This window comes from Callorhinus ursinus, unplaced genomic scaffold (assembly GCF_003265705.2).
Source record: "Callorhinus ursinus isolate GAN/ISIS: 27379988/994484 unplaced genomic scaffold, GSC_fseal_2.0 scaffold19, whole genome shotgun sequence".
NCBI classification, from domain to species: Eukaryota; Metazoa; Chordata; class Mammalia; order Carnivora; family Otariidae; genus Callorhinus; species Callorhinus ursinus.
Window position 1 is genome coordinate 18,919,314 of NW_027397081.1, and position 16,347 is coordinate 18,935,660.

General features: G+C 40.2%; 1 protein-coding gene across 8 annotated transcripts in view; it reads left to right on the forward strand.

Annotated features, from left to right (window-relative positions):
- Positions 1-13,891, forward strand: part of JHY (junctional cadherin complex regulator) — a 55,171-nt gene extending 41,280 nt beyond the window's left edge. For 6 of the 8 annotated variants that reach the window (XM_025893329.2, XM_025893327.2, XM_073903869.1 and 3 more), the window contains 4 exons: positions 2,478-2,772; positions 9,535-9,615; positions 10,413-10,541; positions 13,438-13,891. In XM_025893329.2, coding sequence (XP_025749114.1) covers positions 2,478-2,772; positions 9,535-9,615; positions 10,413-10,541; positions 13,438-13,635 — 703 coding nt within the window. In that variant the 3' untranslated portion in view covers positions 13,636-13,891. Of the gene's footprint in view, positions 1-2,477; positions 2,773-9,534; positions 9,616-10,412; positions 10,542-13,437 lie in introns of those variants that run through there. The other 2 variants (XM_073903870.1, XM_073903872.1) reach the window with 2 other exon arrangements.
- Positions 13,892-16,347: the final 2,456 nt, after the last annotated feature.

The following is a 16,347-nucleotide window of genomic DNA, read 5'->3' on the forward strand; positions in this document are numbered from 1 at the left end:
TCTACTGATTTGGAAATATACATTATCTTCCTATTTTAAGTATAGTTGACAACGATCCATCACAACTCAGTGATCTGACAAGTTTATACATTATGCTATGTTCACAAGTGTAGCTATCATCTGTCCCATTACATTGCTATTACGATACCACTGACTATGTTCCTTATGCTGTGACTTTTATTCCCGTGACATTAATTCCATAAGTGGAAGCCTCTCTCCTTCACCCATTTTGCCCAACCTACCACCTCCTTCCCTCTGGCCACCATCAATTTGTTCTCTGTATTTATAAGACTGATTCTGCTTGTTACTTCTTTTTTTTAGATTTCATTTATGAGTGGAATCATATGGTATTTGTCTCAGTCAGGCTTAATTCACTTAGCATAATGCCCTCTAGGTCCATCCAACTAATTTTTCAAAAAACTTAACTAGGCTAGTGTTGATATTTCTATTCTCCTCCAGGACATATTCAGAATCGCTGGATTGTTTTAATCCAGTTGCCCTCTGGTATTTTTGTCCAGCACTTTGTCCAGCACCTATATCTCCAAAAATTATTGCTTATTGTATACAATGTTTTAAATTTAACTGTTTATTAATGTCTTTGCCTCACAGTTTTTCTTCCATTTTGTGCTTTCTTCCTGAAGTAGATATTATTTGGAAATTTTTTCAACAAGAGTAGGTCACTGGTAAATTTACCTGAAATTCCTTTATGCTCTATCTTGAATTATAGTTTAACCTGGTAAAGAGTTAAACTCTTTGAAAACATTTTTCTATCTCCTGGTTTGTGTGAAAAGTTTTTTGTCAATATTTCTTTTGTTTTCATCTTTTAAGGTCCCTCCCTCTGTTCTTGGCGTTCTGAAGTTTCACTGTATTAGGTCTAGGTATGAAATCTTGAATCCTTCTTGTGATTCCTAAACCTGAGGATTCATCACTTTCATAAATTCTACAAAATTATCATCCATGTCCCTTTATTAAGAAATAGTCATAAGAAATGCTACGTATCTAATGAAATATTATTTACCCTATTTTCCCTCCAGGAACACCAAAGAGATGTATATTAAAATCTGTTATTCTAGACTCTAGGTCTCTAATCCAGTTTCTTATTTTCTATCATTTATCTATCCATGTTTCTGAGAAATTTCCTCCCATAAGTTTCCCAACCCAATAACTCTTTTCAGCTGTAGCCAGTATGGCTTTAATGTATCCACTGAGTTGTAAATTTCAATAATATTTTTCATGTCTAGAATTTTTATTTGGTTCTGATTAAGACTTCCTGTTCTTTTTTCAAAATAGGTTTCTCAGGGTTTTGATTTCTTCTTTCAGGTCTTTAATCATTTTAAACATGCTTGCTTTAAGAATGCTATCTAATATTCTATGATCAGAAGTTCTTAGAAATCTAGCACTGCTTCTTGTGTGTATGCCTGTGTCTGCTGACTCTTCTACTTGGTAGATTATTTCCTCATATATTCTAGGATTTTGGATTGTGAATATATGTTTAGCCATCTTGTCTGTAGATGCCTAGGCAGGCTTGAGAAGGAGTGCATCCCTCCAGAGAACTTTTATATTTGCTTCTGCCAGATATGCAGAGGTATCCCCCTCCGGGATCATTTTTATTTCATTTTTTTTGGTGTTGGAATCCATGACTAGGTGGGTAAGGTAAATATGAACACCAAACACTGTCCCATGGAAATTCATAAGGAATTTTTTTTCCAGTTGAGAACCTAGACCAAGACAGATGGGCTTGCTTTGTTGATTCACTAATCCAACTTTTTATCAAGGACGTAGCTCTCCAAGGCCTTCACGCAGGCATCTCAGTTGATTTCTCACCCGACACGGGGCCAAGATTTCACATATCCTGTGCACAGTGAAGTGCTAGAACTCAAGCCCATAGGTCCAAAACTCCCGCAAAGCAAGCCATAGCTTCAGCTCATCCAAAATCTGCTTTACTTTTGTTCCTTTTTTGGTTTTGGTCTCAAAGATTCCCTGCCTCTCTTACAAATTTGCCTATGTATTCAAAAGGATGTCTGTTTAAATGTAATCCAACATTTCCAGGTATTTTATAGTGGCAAGGACTTTTAAAGGGGTGTTTTCTTTTTCTATTCTGAATGCACTAAATGGAAGTTCTAAATAAGAGCTAGACTATCCTAAAGAAAACTAGGAGGATTTTAAGAAATTAATGTATTTATGAAAAGATTAGGCTAGCCTGGGTGGCACAGTCAGTTAAACATCTGACTTTTGGTTTCTGCTTGGGTGACGATCTCAGGGTCATGAGGTCGAGCTCCGCGTCAGGCTCTACGCTCAGCACAGTCTGCTTTGGATTCTCTCTCTCTCAAATAAATAAATCTTTCTTAAAAAAATTAAGCTCAAGATCATTAATTTGATTTGGAGAACAATGAATACATCAAATTCATAAAGACTCTTATGCTAAAAGTCTTATGTAATCAGTTTTTAACAGATTTGTGGGGTGTTTTTCCATTCAGGAAATTCCATCCTTCCTCAGACAGCCAACTCGTTAGAGCTTCTCCAGACTCACAGCTCACTCAGATAATGGAGCAGCATCAGCAAGCCTTAATGCAGCTGACCGAGGTGCAGCCCAGGGAAGGGGCCTCATCCAGCGTCACATTTCCACCTATATTGTCAAGGGTCGAAAGTGAATCCCAGCTCATTTCGGACAGAAGCCAAAGAAACCAAATGAAAATTAGTCGTAGCAATTCCGAAGGCTACCTGCTTCAACTAGAAAAAGGAAGAAAGCATAGGAAGAAGAGCAGCATCAAGGTAATAAAAGCATTTTACCAAATAACCTTTTAATTCTGATTATACAGATGGCCCTTGGTTTTCATTCCCTTACTTCTAGCCGTGGAAAAGGGATGGTCGTTACTGAGCCAATGCCACACAAGTTCTGAGGCACTTCCCGATTTGATTCCTGCTGCTACCTGAAATGTCCCTCCTTTGTGCTTCAGCTCAGGGACAGGGCTCCTTTTGACCCCAGGTTAAACATGACACCCTCAGAAATGTTCCCCACCCCCTGTCTTGGCCCCTAGTCAAGGCTGAGTCTCTCAGGACCTTCTCCTATCTGAGAAGACAAAGTAGGGCTGAGCGAAAATGCAAAATCTTTCCAGGAAGAAACGAAGGCACATGGAAGGAGTCTTTTTAGGTCCTCTGCATTTCTCCACTGTTGCAAGCATTAAAAACCCCCAGGAAAGGTCGCTTGCTTCTAATGTCAAATGGTAAGGAGAACACTGGAAAATGCATTCTGCGTTACAGGGCAACAGGGGAAGACGGGGTTGGAAGCAATGAGCCTTTGGTGATCTGGGTTCCCCCAGGAATAGACTCTGAAATGGAGATTCATGTGCAGGAGGCTGACTGAGGCGTGCCTCCCAAACCACCCCTGGAAGGGAGTGAGGGGGGGGGCAGGGCTGGCTGAGGGAGAGTGTGCAGTGAAGCAGGTACAACAGAAGCCTCTAAGAAGCCCACAAGGGCTCTGAAGTCGGGATGGCTCTTTGAAGGTAAAGGGTGCAGGCTTTTGCTCCACCATGTGGACCAGCCATTGGCTATTGACTGCCCCCCGGGGGAGGGTTGGAACTTTGGACACCCCAGCTCCATCTGGCTGAGGGCGGTTCTTAGGGAGGGACCCAACTGGGAGCCATAGCAGACAGCACTCGCAGCAAGTGGAGAAATGAGTGCCTCGGTCCCGAGGGACATTCACTATAAGGTGGTTTTAGGGAATCAACCTTTGTTCAATTCAACATAGCTGAATTCCTATTAGGAACTGTGGTAGGTGCGGAGAAGAAAAGAGAATGAGCCATGACCCTTCCTCATGTAGACACACAGGAAAATAACTGCAGTATAATGTTGCCACTGGGGGGAGAGGGGGAGAAAGGTATGTATGGGTTGCACAGAGGAGCACAAAGGAGTTTGGGTTGACATCCCAACCTCGGGGGTCAAGCAGAGCTTCAGGGGATAATTCTGAGCCAAGATTTAGATGATCAAGAGTTAATACAAAGGGGCGCCTGGGTGGCTCAGTCGGTTAAGCGTCTGCCTTTGGCTCAGGTCATGATCGCAGGGTCCTGGGATTGAGTCCTGCCTCGGGCTCCTTGCTCAGCAGGGAGCCTGCTTCTCCTTCTGCCTGCCGCCTCTCCTTCTGCCTACCGCTTCTCCTTCTGCCTGCTACTCCCCCTGCTTGTGCACTCGCGTGCTCTCTCTCACAAATAAATAAAATCTTAAAACAAAACAAAACAAAAAAAGAGTTAACGAGAAAAGACCGAAAGAGCATTACAGGCAAAAAGGACCAGCCTGTAGCTTAGTCCCTAGCAAAGAGTAGACCATCAAATAAATGTTAGTTTCCTTTTCCTTCTTCTCTCAGTAAGTTGAGTTCATGTCTTACAGAGAAGAGGTGGCAGAAAGTACCCCGATGACCATGTGCATCACCGGAAGTCTAAGAGCATGGGAGGGTCAGAAGGGGAAGAAAAAAACTTCCAGACACTGCTGCCCAAACCCCCTTTCCAACTCAGAAAATCCCTCCCCCTTCCTGCTTTCTTTCAGGAATGTTGCGACACACCCGCATCCATTTGCGGGGGCCAACACCTTCACCCTGCATCTAACAAATGCACAGAAGCCCTCTTTGTCCTTTAAGCTACTCCAGAAGCTCAAATGATTGAGAACCGTGTGCTATTTGTATAGGACAGCAGGTAGCCGGGGCACCAGGCAGGGGGAATCATTATCCAGGTCGTGCCCATTTGCTCGTCACAGCAAATCTTGTGGTTTCCAAGGGACTCGATTTGAATCACATTAAAAATTTGAGACTTTGTAAAACTAACAAGCCCAAGCACCGTTCCCCTTCTCCTGGCAGTTCTGATGCAACTGATTTGTGAACGCTAAGCATCGTCTGTGCTGAGAAATCCAGACGTCAGGCAGTAAGAGATGGACACAGCGGAAGGGATGACAAACCGCATAGAAGTATCTATTGCCATTGGCCACAAAACAACTGCTTAAGGAGTTCTGGGATGGCTGAGCTCCAGTCATTAACTCACATTGTCACAGACAGTCTGGGTATTGCTGCTTGAAGGCTTCTAAGAAGGTTTATTTGGATTAAATTTAGCAACCACAGAGCACATTTCCTTCTCTTGCTGTTCCCCACTATCAGAGGCATTGTTTTTTGCCCTGCTTTTGAGTAACTTTCTCACACTCAGACATCTGAGGAATGTTCTGGAGGAAAGCCCTGCCGTGTCCCCCCACAGCAGGGTACGGCGTTTCAGAGTCGAAAACAAGTCCTCATAGGAGAGTCAAGGTCAATTTTCAGTTCAGGCACACTTTGCCCCACGTTTACAGTAGAAGTCACTCCTCGAGCTTGAGAGGTGGGATTAGTTACTGGCAGAAACATGCCATCAGGAAAATCTGGGGCCGTCCTCTGCCAAGGGGACCATCAACAATGAACACCAGTTCAGTGTGGTGTTCGAAATCATCAGCCCGGGGCCAGGGATGGCGGAGGTTAGGTTGTGCAGGTCTCCTGCAAAGACTAGCCATGAACACCATCAGGGGTTTGTGGAGAACAGGATTATTTTTTCCTCCTGTGTTTAGAGACCCAACAGGACTATCACTGTTGATTTAATTTGGGGGGAGGGTAGGGGGAGCATGCTATTGTGAACTTTTAGTCTTGTAACAGCCAAGGAGAACTAAATCAAAGTAAATTCTGAGGATTATTTTACTATAAAAGCCTTTTGAAGAGGCAGAAAGTAGATTAGTGGTTGCCTAGGGCTGGTGCGGGGGCAGAGGAGTGGTTGCTAATGGGTACAGGGGTTTCTTTTCAGGGTGATGAAAATGTTCTAAAATCAGATCATGGCAATGTTTGCACAACTTGATGAATACACTAAAAACCACTGAATTGTACAACTTCAAATGGGTGAATTTTGTGGTGTGTGAATTCTATTTCAGTAAAACTGTTAAAAAAAAAAAAACGACTTTTGATGGAAAGAGATCAAATGAAATTATAGCACTGAGAGCCAGTCAAGATTACTTGAGGCAAACTTAAGTAAATCCAGATTTTTCATTGCCAGTCACCCAGAACAAACTCTCTTAGGAACCATGCTCTCTCTCCCTTGTGAAAAGGTCTCTTTGCTAGAAGCAGCTCATGCTGGAAGGAGTTAGTAGCATTTGGATACTCATCCCTCTCCTTGGACCACATTGTTTACTTTGTGTCAATATTTAATGCTACTGCCTTTGCTGTTTTCCTACGATAATCAAGATGTTTATTCTGATTATTGGAGGGGCTAGTAAAAACTGGGACAACATGGGGGGGGTGCAGGGAGCAATTATTTGTGCTTCACACTGTACCTTCTGTGTCAGCTCAATGATTAAAGTTAAGCTGCTTCACGCTAAGTATGTGATTTCTGGCCACTGATCATTTCTCATCAGTTCTGGACAAATTGGATTTATGACCTGGAGATGAGCAAGGCTCTCTTCCTTTTTCATTATTGGTTTACTTTGGCAAACAGAAAGTAACTTACCGATTGCAAAACAGCAGTACAGATGCCAGGCCCAAAATAAAGAACAAATTCGCAATTGCCAAGTACAAGATACTGGAGTTCATTCACCTATTAATAATTAGGGGAGATGTTAAAATGTGGTCATACCCAGTGAAATTAAGGTTTGGACAAAAAGTGCATTCTTACACACTGCTAATGGAAGTGTTCATTAAGGACCTTAAGTGTGTTTGTGATTTTGTCTCAGTAATTCCAATTCTATTCAGTTTAGATCTCAAAGCAATCATCAGAGTAGCCCACAAACAATGCTCATCCCTAGGACATCTTAAATGTTCAACATTTAGAATGTTATGTATGAAAGTCACATTTTTGAAAAATATTTAGTGACAGGGAAATACAGCATAATGCTAAAATACTTAGTGGAAAAAAAACTAATTTGTAGCACTTGGCAATTTTATGAAAATATGAACACGTAGATGTCAAGGGTATGAAGTAGCAGGAATGGTTTTGCCAGGTGATTTTTTCTCTAAGGAGATTTAGGATTTTGAACAGCCTCTAATGAAAAATATTTTTTCTCTATACTTTAATATTTTTAATGATTTTAGCCCAACAACCTCTTTTTTAAAAAAAAATCATCTCTTGTGTTTTACAGTTAGATATAATGAAAGACTTGACTATAAATTTTGAAAATTCTAATCAGGGAAATTCTATTTGCAGGACTCAATCCTGGCAGCGTAGAAATGTTGCCTAAAAGATACAGGATTCTGGCTCTCTGAAGTACTGAGATACTAGAAATATTGCTTTCAGCTACAAGTCACACAATTACTGTTTACAGCAACTTCAAAATTATGAGCTCATTCTTCTCACCTACAGTTAATCCACAAATAGACAGTAACTAGCACTGGTGGTCCACAGCTCAAAACAGCAGAACCAATATTTGAATGGTTCTCTGGTTCCTTTCCTGACGAGATTGCTGCTGCAGCTCCAGCTGTCATATCCACATTCAAGGCAGGAAAAGGAAAGGGCGGGGTCTCACCAGCCTTAATGAAAACTAAGATGCAAACTCTACCCTAGCCAACTTGCATTTATTCCTCATGGGCCAGAGCTCAGTGCTACAGATCTGGGGAAAGGAGTACCTGTCTCCAAGCCTCTATGGTGGGGAAGGACAAGGAGAAACTAACTGGTATGAGCTATGGGTAGTCAGCCAATAGGCCAGTGGGAGTAGAACACATTCTTGTAACCATTGATACAATGTATATTGGACACTTTTAAGATTTGGAAGTTACAGGTAGTAACTATACCCAATATGAGAATTTTTTTTTAAGTCTCTGGACAATCTGTTAAATTCTGTTTTAAGAGCTCGTTAGAGGGACAGCTGGGTGGCTCAGTTGGTTAAGCATCTGCCTTTGGCTCAGGTCATGATCCCAGGGTTCTGGGATTGAGTCCCTCATCAGGCTCCCTGCTCAGTGGGGAGTCTGCTTCTCCCTCTCCCTCTGCCTGCCTCTTCCCCTGCTTGTGCTCACTCTCTCCCTCCCTCTCTCTGACAAATAATAAATCTAAAAAAAAAAACTCATTAGATATACTGCATATCTTAGGATTTAACATAATTTATAGGAACTTTCAAAATTTAGAAAAATCCTGAGCTTTGTCATTCTCATATAGCAAGGTAGTACCATGTACAATTAGTACAGAGCTGCCTGTCCCCTCTTCAGGATGGCTATTCTTTCTCTGTTCTAAGCACCGACTTCGTCTGTCTAAATAGAATCACTGTCACACTAGCTCTTTGGTGTTGTCCTTCCTATTCTTCCCAAGGAAGGAAACCAAATGAACTCACAACTCAAAGGATTTGGTATCCCCACAAGGGCATCTTCCCCAAGTAGCAAGTCAGTTTTAACATCAAAAGCAACAGTTTGGGGAATATCTTAATCTATCCTATGGTCAGGAAAGCATTAGTGTTTTTCCTGCCTGTTACTGAGCTCGAGTCATGATCCAAAAATTAAATTGCCTCATTATGTTACTCTGTCCCTTTAAATATTCAATACTAGTAAGAGTTGTCATATAAAATTACTTATGCCCTTCAAAATATTCAAAACCTCATTGACTAAAAGGAGTTTCTCAGTAGATCTTGCCTAGACTTTTTTTAAAAAGATTTATTTGAGAGAGAGAGAGAGCACGAGCAGAAGGAGAGGCCAGGAGAGAGAGAGAAGCAGACTCCACACTGAATGTGAAGCCTGACGCAGGGCTTGATCTCACAACCCTGAGATCATATGACCTGAGCCCAAATCAAGAGTCGGAGACAACCAACTGAGCCACCCAGGTGCCCCAGATCTTGCCAAGACTCTTAACCCTTAAAAATTTAGTCTTTTCCTAATCAGAGAGGGAGACAAACCACAAGAGACACTTACCTCTAGGAAACAAACTGAGGGTTGTTGGAGGGGAGGTGGGTGGGGGATGGGGTAACTGGGGGATGGGCATGAAGGAGGGCACGTGATGGAATGAGCACTGGGTGTTATATGCAACTGATGAATCACTGAACTCTACCTCCAAAATTAATAATACACTCTATGTTAATTAACTGAATTTAAATTTTTTAAAAATTTACAGTCTTTTGAATGTTAGGACCTCATTAGACAGAGCACTCTCCTTTTGAAGCAATGCTTACCTGATTTAGAAATCATTTGGTTTTGTGAACTGTACAAGACCAGATGTAATAGTAATGGCAGCAAAAAAGTGGTGATGTATATGTTGTTTAGAACGTTAATAACAAAACAGCTCTTTATGCACTTGGAAATTTTTATTTATAATTTTCAGAATTCCAATTTTTTTGTTGTTGCAGAAGTTGGAAAAGTCAAAACATGTTAGCTGACCAGCTACAAATTACCCAAGAAGCTATTATCAATAACTGCCATTAGAGTGGAAGAAGGGTCAGGAAATGCACCCACTCTCCCAACCGTCCACACGAGCTTCCATTCTTTTCCTTATGTGGCTATGAGAGCGTAGTTGGGGGCGGGGGGTGGGGCACAATTCCTTACAAGAAGCTGTCTCTTTGTATTTCTAGAGCTCCAAGCTGAAAGGTTATCAGAAAAGAGACGTGAAGCTTGGAGGCCTTGGACCTGACCTTGAATCCATCAGAGACAAAGTGAGTGTGATGGACATACAACATTTTGTAGGCTTGGATTTGCCCCACTTGGATTTGTATTAGCAGAACTGTACAGACATGTCTCCCACCCACCCCCAGAACCAAGTCCTAATCCAAATGTCTCCATCTGAATAGAGACCCTTGTGAAATAGCATTAGTAATAGAGACCCAGATACTCCTTTTACCATAAGATAAAATTACCTAGCCAATGTTGTTTTATGTATCTACCTTTTAGTTAGTCTTGAAGGCCTGCACAGAAAAGGGGGCCACGTGCACATGAAAAGAGATGTGTGTGTTATATGGTCATTGGTCTTTCCCAATAGAGTGATGTTGGTAATTTTGAAGAGTGGCTACAGAGAAGACACTTAGGATAAGAGTTTCCCAACCCCTGAAAAGTGCATCCACTTTATTTCCTTTCCTCTAGTGAAAGAAGATCTCCATTTAATGTGTTTTAACTACAGTTGCACTCAAGGCATAAAAAGAGAGTATAGTTCAAAGTTGGAAGCCAAAATGAAAATAAATTGGGTAAATGCAACAAAGAAGGAGCAGAATGTGATTTAGACCCTGTTAAGGGAATACTGGGTGTGCTACGGCAGTGATGTCGCCCCTCAGAAAGAGACGGTTTCTAGGAGAAACATTAACTATCTCACTGCTGTTGCCTTACGCGTGCTAACCCCATTTCCTCTCTGCTGCTGGTACAATATACCCAGCTGGCTAAAATGAGTGCCGCTTTTAAAGAGAGAACAGAGAGATCTAGCAGGACCTGTGCACTGTCGTAACCTGGTTTCTCTGAACAGAGGCAGAAATTAATCCAAAAAAAGGAATACGCGAAACAAGTTAAGGAGTATAACATGAAGACCCTATCCATTCTGTCAAAACCACAAACAGTGAAAACTGAAAGTCAATCTGCCATCCCTCGGCAGAAGGTAAGAAATCCCCACCAAGGCAGTTAGCTTTTCAATTAGAATTAAAAGGAAACCTTTGTTACCGCTGAGCAAATTCCCCGTGTTTTTTGAACCCAGGAGATGTCTTAGCTGCTGCCATTCCTGTGGCTACCCATCATTCACAGATACTGATACACAAATAAGAGGTACACAAATGATGCTGGTAAGGTTAGCCTGAAGTTCATCATGGTCTTTAGTCCCCCACATGTTTTCTTCTTGTATTTCAAATTTGACACACATAAAAATGAACAGTAAGGCCAGCAGACAGGAAAGGACACTCAACATCACTCATCATCAGGGAAATGCAAATCAGAACCACAATGAGATCACCTTACACCTGGTCAGATGGCTAGAATCAAAAAAGACAAGAAATAATGAATGTGGAGAAAAAGGAATCCTCAGGCACTGTTGGTGGGAATGTAAACTGGTGCAGCCACTGTGGAAAACAGTATGGAAGTTCCTCAAAATTTAAGAATAGAACTACCATATGATGGGTCGCCTGGGTGGCTCAGTAGGTGAAGCGTCTGTCTTCACCTCAAGTCATGATCCCAGAGTCCTGGGATCGAGCCCTGCATCGGGCTCCCTACTGAGCAGGGAGTCTGCTTCTCCCTCTGCCTGCCACTCCCCCTGCTTGTGCACTCTCTCACACTCTGACTGGCAAATAAGTAAAATCTTAAAAAAAAAAAAAAGAACTACCATATAATCCAATATATTCCACTACTGATTATTTACCCAAAGAATACAAAAATACTAATTTGAAAAGATATATGCACACATATGTTTATTGCAGCATTATTTAGCCAAGATATGGAAGCAGCCCAAGTGTCCATCTGTAGAAGAATGGATAAGATGTGGTGTGTACATGTACACACACACACACAGAGAAACATATTACACAGCCTTAAAAAAAGGATGAGGGCGCCTGGGTGGCTCAGTCAGTTGAGCATCTGCCTTCCTTTCAGGTCATGATCCCGGGGTCCTAGATCAAGTCCCGCATCGGGCTCTCTGCTCTGCAGGGAGTCTGCTTCTCCCTCTGCCCCTCCTCCCACTAGTTCTCTCAATCTCTCTTTCATAAAAAAATAAAATCTTTAAATAGAAATAAATTTTTAAGGAATTTTTTAAAAAGGATGAGATGGTGCCATCTGTGACAACATGGATGGACCTAGAGGATATTATGCTAAGTGAAATAAGTCAGAACTGAGAAAGATAAACACCATAAATTTCACTCCTATGTGGACTCTGAAAACCAAATAAGCAAAACAAGAAGCAGAATCCAACCTATAACTACAGAGAACAAATTGATGGTGGCCAGAGGGGAGGTGGTGGGGTGATGGGCAAAATGTATGAAGGGGAGAGAGATTATCTCTCTGAAATGAGTAGATCATGAGCATGAATGGCACAGCGCAGGGAATATAGTCAATGATACTGTAAGAGTGTTGCGTGATGACAGAGGATATAGAAGTTGAATCACTAAGTTGTACACCTGAAACCAAAGTAACAGTTTGTCAACTATACTCAAAAAAAATTTTTTTAATTGAATAGTAAGGTGATTTCTTAGAAGAAACTAGCAATCCTGATAAATCCTCTCAATTTCCTTCCTTACCATTAAATTTTAAGGGATTAGTGTCTTCTTGCCATTTATGACTACATATGTCAAAGAAAAGTCCTTCATTGTTTCTCTCAAGTTCTTTTCCCTAGATTTTTCCCAAGGGACTATAATATATAGGTCCGTCTAGCCATGAAAAATTATTTCATAAAATACAGAATGTTCTCCCTCTCAGAGGTCATCCAACTATAAGTCAGGATGTGAATGACGTACGTTCAGCAGAGACACCGAGGCTTGCAAAGTCTCTGTCTCAGTCCCAAGAAGAACATGGGACCCTTTGCATGAGGGACAAGTGACCCTTTGGTGCTTTTAGGAATTTGTACTTCATGTTCTCTCTCACAGACCATCCTATTTTCTATTTATTGCCTTTCTTCCTCGGACCTTGAAGACCTCAGTCCACTTGATTGAGTTTCCATGGTGCCACTTTTTCTTTTTTCTCCAATCCATTATTTTTTCCATGAAGAGATTCAAGACAACAAGTCTGTAATTAGAAATTCCTACAGAAGTCACCTACACACACTGAGAAGTTTGGACATTTTTTTTCCCTTCCAGCACCTGAATATACTATCTACTCCTATTTCAGCTATCAAACTTATTAAAATATAAAATTGATATAAAGACAGATTTAGAAATCATATTTAGTGATCTCATTTTTATTGTAGTGCCTTTTGGAACTAACATCATTGAAAAAAGACTGCTTTTTCCAGTCTCCAGGCTTCTATGGATATACAAAAGAAAAGAATAATTTCCAACCACTAATAAGTAGTTGCTAGAGTTCCAAGAGCCTGGGAACAAGAATAGTTGATGTAATAATGGAAGCTCAATTTTGTCAACTACAGTGATGTCTTTGGTTTCAAGCTGTAGCAAGTCCACTTTCAATGGAAAGGTCTGTTAATATCTCCTTACTAGAAGTTTGGTTTTAATAAGACCACCAGAAGCTAAATAGAGCCATACATGAGAAATCTATTTTCAAACACTTTGAATAAAACTCCGTTTTATAAAGAAAACACCCCAAGGCACAACTCTGTTTCATTTTCCAGCTCTTTTTCATAGCAAACTGTTGTATGGCTAACTTACTTCATTGAAACTGTGCGTTATATTGCAGGACTTGCATTTCCCATCTGCTCTCCATTCCCATCCACATCTCAGTACCTTATGGTAGCAATAGTGTCTATTCGTATTACCAGTAAACATGTCCTAAGACTTGATTTCATTTAAGGAATCCAGGGGTCACTTCCCATTTCAAATGAAACTTTATCTTCATGCTTTCAGGCTTTGGAATATGCCAAGACCATCCCCAAACCCAAACCTTCAAATCTGACTGGCCAAGTATTAAAGGAAAAGAAAAATCCCACCTATACTCGAAAAGAAGATGCTCTGCCTGAAATCTCACTGCTGGAAATACTGCAGAACAGACACGAAAGGGAAAAACAGGCTGTGGCTGCTTTCAAAGTCCTTCACATTGTGTAGACAGCACATTTGTCGGAGACCAAAAATGCCGGGGGACTGGACATGGAGAAAAAACTCCAACCAACCTGTCTGCAGAGAGGGATGATCCTCTGTCCTCTAGCCACAGCCCATGTTTGCTTTGTACAGGATTTAAAATATGGGGCCTTATTACATTATGGAGCTGTATTTTACTTTCTAGGAAGATTTTTTTATTATTTACTTTCAAATCAGAATTTGGGGTTGAATAAGAACGGGGGAATAAAGGCTTTTAGTTTCATAGTGGATCTTTTAATTTCTTAAAAAATCCCTACCCTTCTTTGCATAATGAAAACCTTGAAGTGACCCAGCAAAAAAAAAAAAAAAGTATCTAACTTCTGCTTCTCTCTTACCCTCCTGATAAGAAAAAAGTATAAACACTTCAGTTTCAAATAAAATGAATGTAAATTGGACTAACTGCCAGTACATTTGGAGATGCTGTTTCCCAAATAGTTCTAAAGTCTCTAAATTTAAAAATAAAATAAAATACCCCAATGTTCTCCTAACAGAGCATCGAGACATAAATTAGAAATCCAACAAGTCCAGAAACATCCATTCAGGCAACTCTGAGCGATAAACTTTCTCAAAGCTACTTGCTCCAAGTGCGTGAATATGCCAGGCATCTTGCCATCACAAACACTTAAAAATGTTACATCTGTGCTTTTATACACACACACACACACACACACACACACACACACATACACACAAATGTTAGGTAAGAGGAGAAAGCATTCCATATTTCACGCTGTCAATATTAATAAATATTATTTACTTTTTATCTTTTGAAACTGAATAAACATTATCAAGTGATAACTAAATAAAATTATTGGGTCTTAAAATAATTATGGAAGAATTTAATTTTCTCTTACGTGCTTGTATTAGATGGGCATTGCGTTCTTTGATAGTCATATCTGGAAATGGGCAATTTTAACAGTAATTTAAGGGAAAATCTGTTTATGTATACAGGTGGCAATAAGAACTAGCTTTGGAGAGTTATTCCTTTGTTACAAACATTTTACATAAACCATCCTGTGGTATAAAATCCACCTGTATATGATTTGCTCTTAAAACTGAAAGCAATTAGAATGGGAAGTCTGGAAAAATTACACATATCCGAAGATAAATAGTAAACTGACAAATCACGTTTCAGTGGTATTTTGACAATTATATCATATGTGAAGCATTTTGGGGGAAAATCATAGCCTAAACTGCTCCTAAGATACATTCATAAAAGAAGAGGACACTTCATGGTACATGGTGAAGACTTTTCTAGAAACTTAAGAATTAAGATTTTTTTCTGAACGGCCCTAAACTTACTCTGGAAGATTAAATAACGCATATAGAGACATTTCTAAATTTAAAGGGACAGAGCAAATTTTTAAAATATTTCATTTCTATTAGAGTACCTTAAAAGAATTCAGAGCTTGGGACGGGCTTATCTTGTTCACCTACTAATTTTTCAGAAGAGGAAATGGAGATCAAGGTAGGGTTAATGACTCTTGACATCTGTCAGTCCAACTGATAATAATGGGAGATGGAGTAGCCAGGTCTAAACTTCAGTCTTTCAACACCTAGGACAATGCTATTTGATTATTTGTTTGTAGGAAGGGGTTGTTCCTGTTTTCTGTGCGGGCAAGGAGCACGTAGTTATTATGAACTTCAGTTTTGGACATGAACTCTCGTTTCATTTTTAGAAATATGCATTACTACATACCTGATCATATTTTAACACATACAATCTGGCAACTTCGTAACTACATTGTTAAAGTTGAAAGAGACACACATAAATTAACTCAGATGTTAACTCATAAAAGACACTATTTCAATTTTGAGCATTTAAAACCCTCCTCCTAACCATTTCTCTGGTAGCTAAGCGCTGTTAAATCCTTCAATCCCTTCACTCATTATCAAGAGTCACACTTAGTTGAAGCAGGTAGCACAATTCAGTCTACGGCAAACATTTCGAAGAATCTTTACTTCCAAGGCAAGTCTGTATCATCCAGTATATAAACCCTAGAACATCACAATTCTTTGCACACAAATATTGAAAGTGACAAGTGGCATCTAAAAGGGCTGTGGCTACAGAAATAGAACATATTTGCTAAAAGCTGGGGGTTGAGATCAAAGGATGAACCAAAATAGGCCACTGTCTGGGCCCACCTGGTAAGATCTAGCAGATCACGGAAGCTATCATGATACTAAGCAAAGAGATTCTGCAGAAACAGTGAATGACAAATAACTTCTTTGCTCCTCCTCAAAATTAATGGCAACAATATTGATCTTCTATAGACCCAAGTGGATCAGTGATCAATTTTTACAATATTTCTGCTTCAGATATTTAAGAAGTAAAAACAATCTGCCTATTAGAAAACAAGGGACTTTAAACTTGAGTGACAGAATGATGGAGGGCCTGTATTTGACCAGATGTTATATGTGCCCACTGAAAGGCACAGGGCCTGATCTGCCTCATCTCTATGAAATGGTGTAAATAAAGGACCTTTAAACCACATATTCTCTCTTATTATAGATTCCTCTTTATGATGTTTTTCCATCTTGAATTTCCAAGGAGAGCATCCTCTTAAGAGGAAGCTTTGTTCCAAGTAGCTGAATTTAATGACAGCTGTCTTCATGATGTTATTTTGTATATTAAGGAGTCTCTTGGGAGTTATCTAGAAACCAGACCAAGAAAAGACA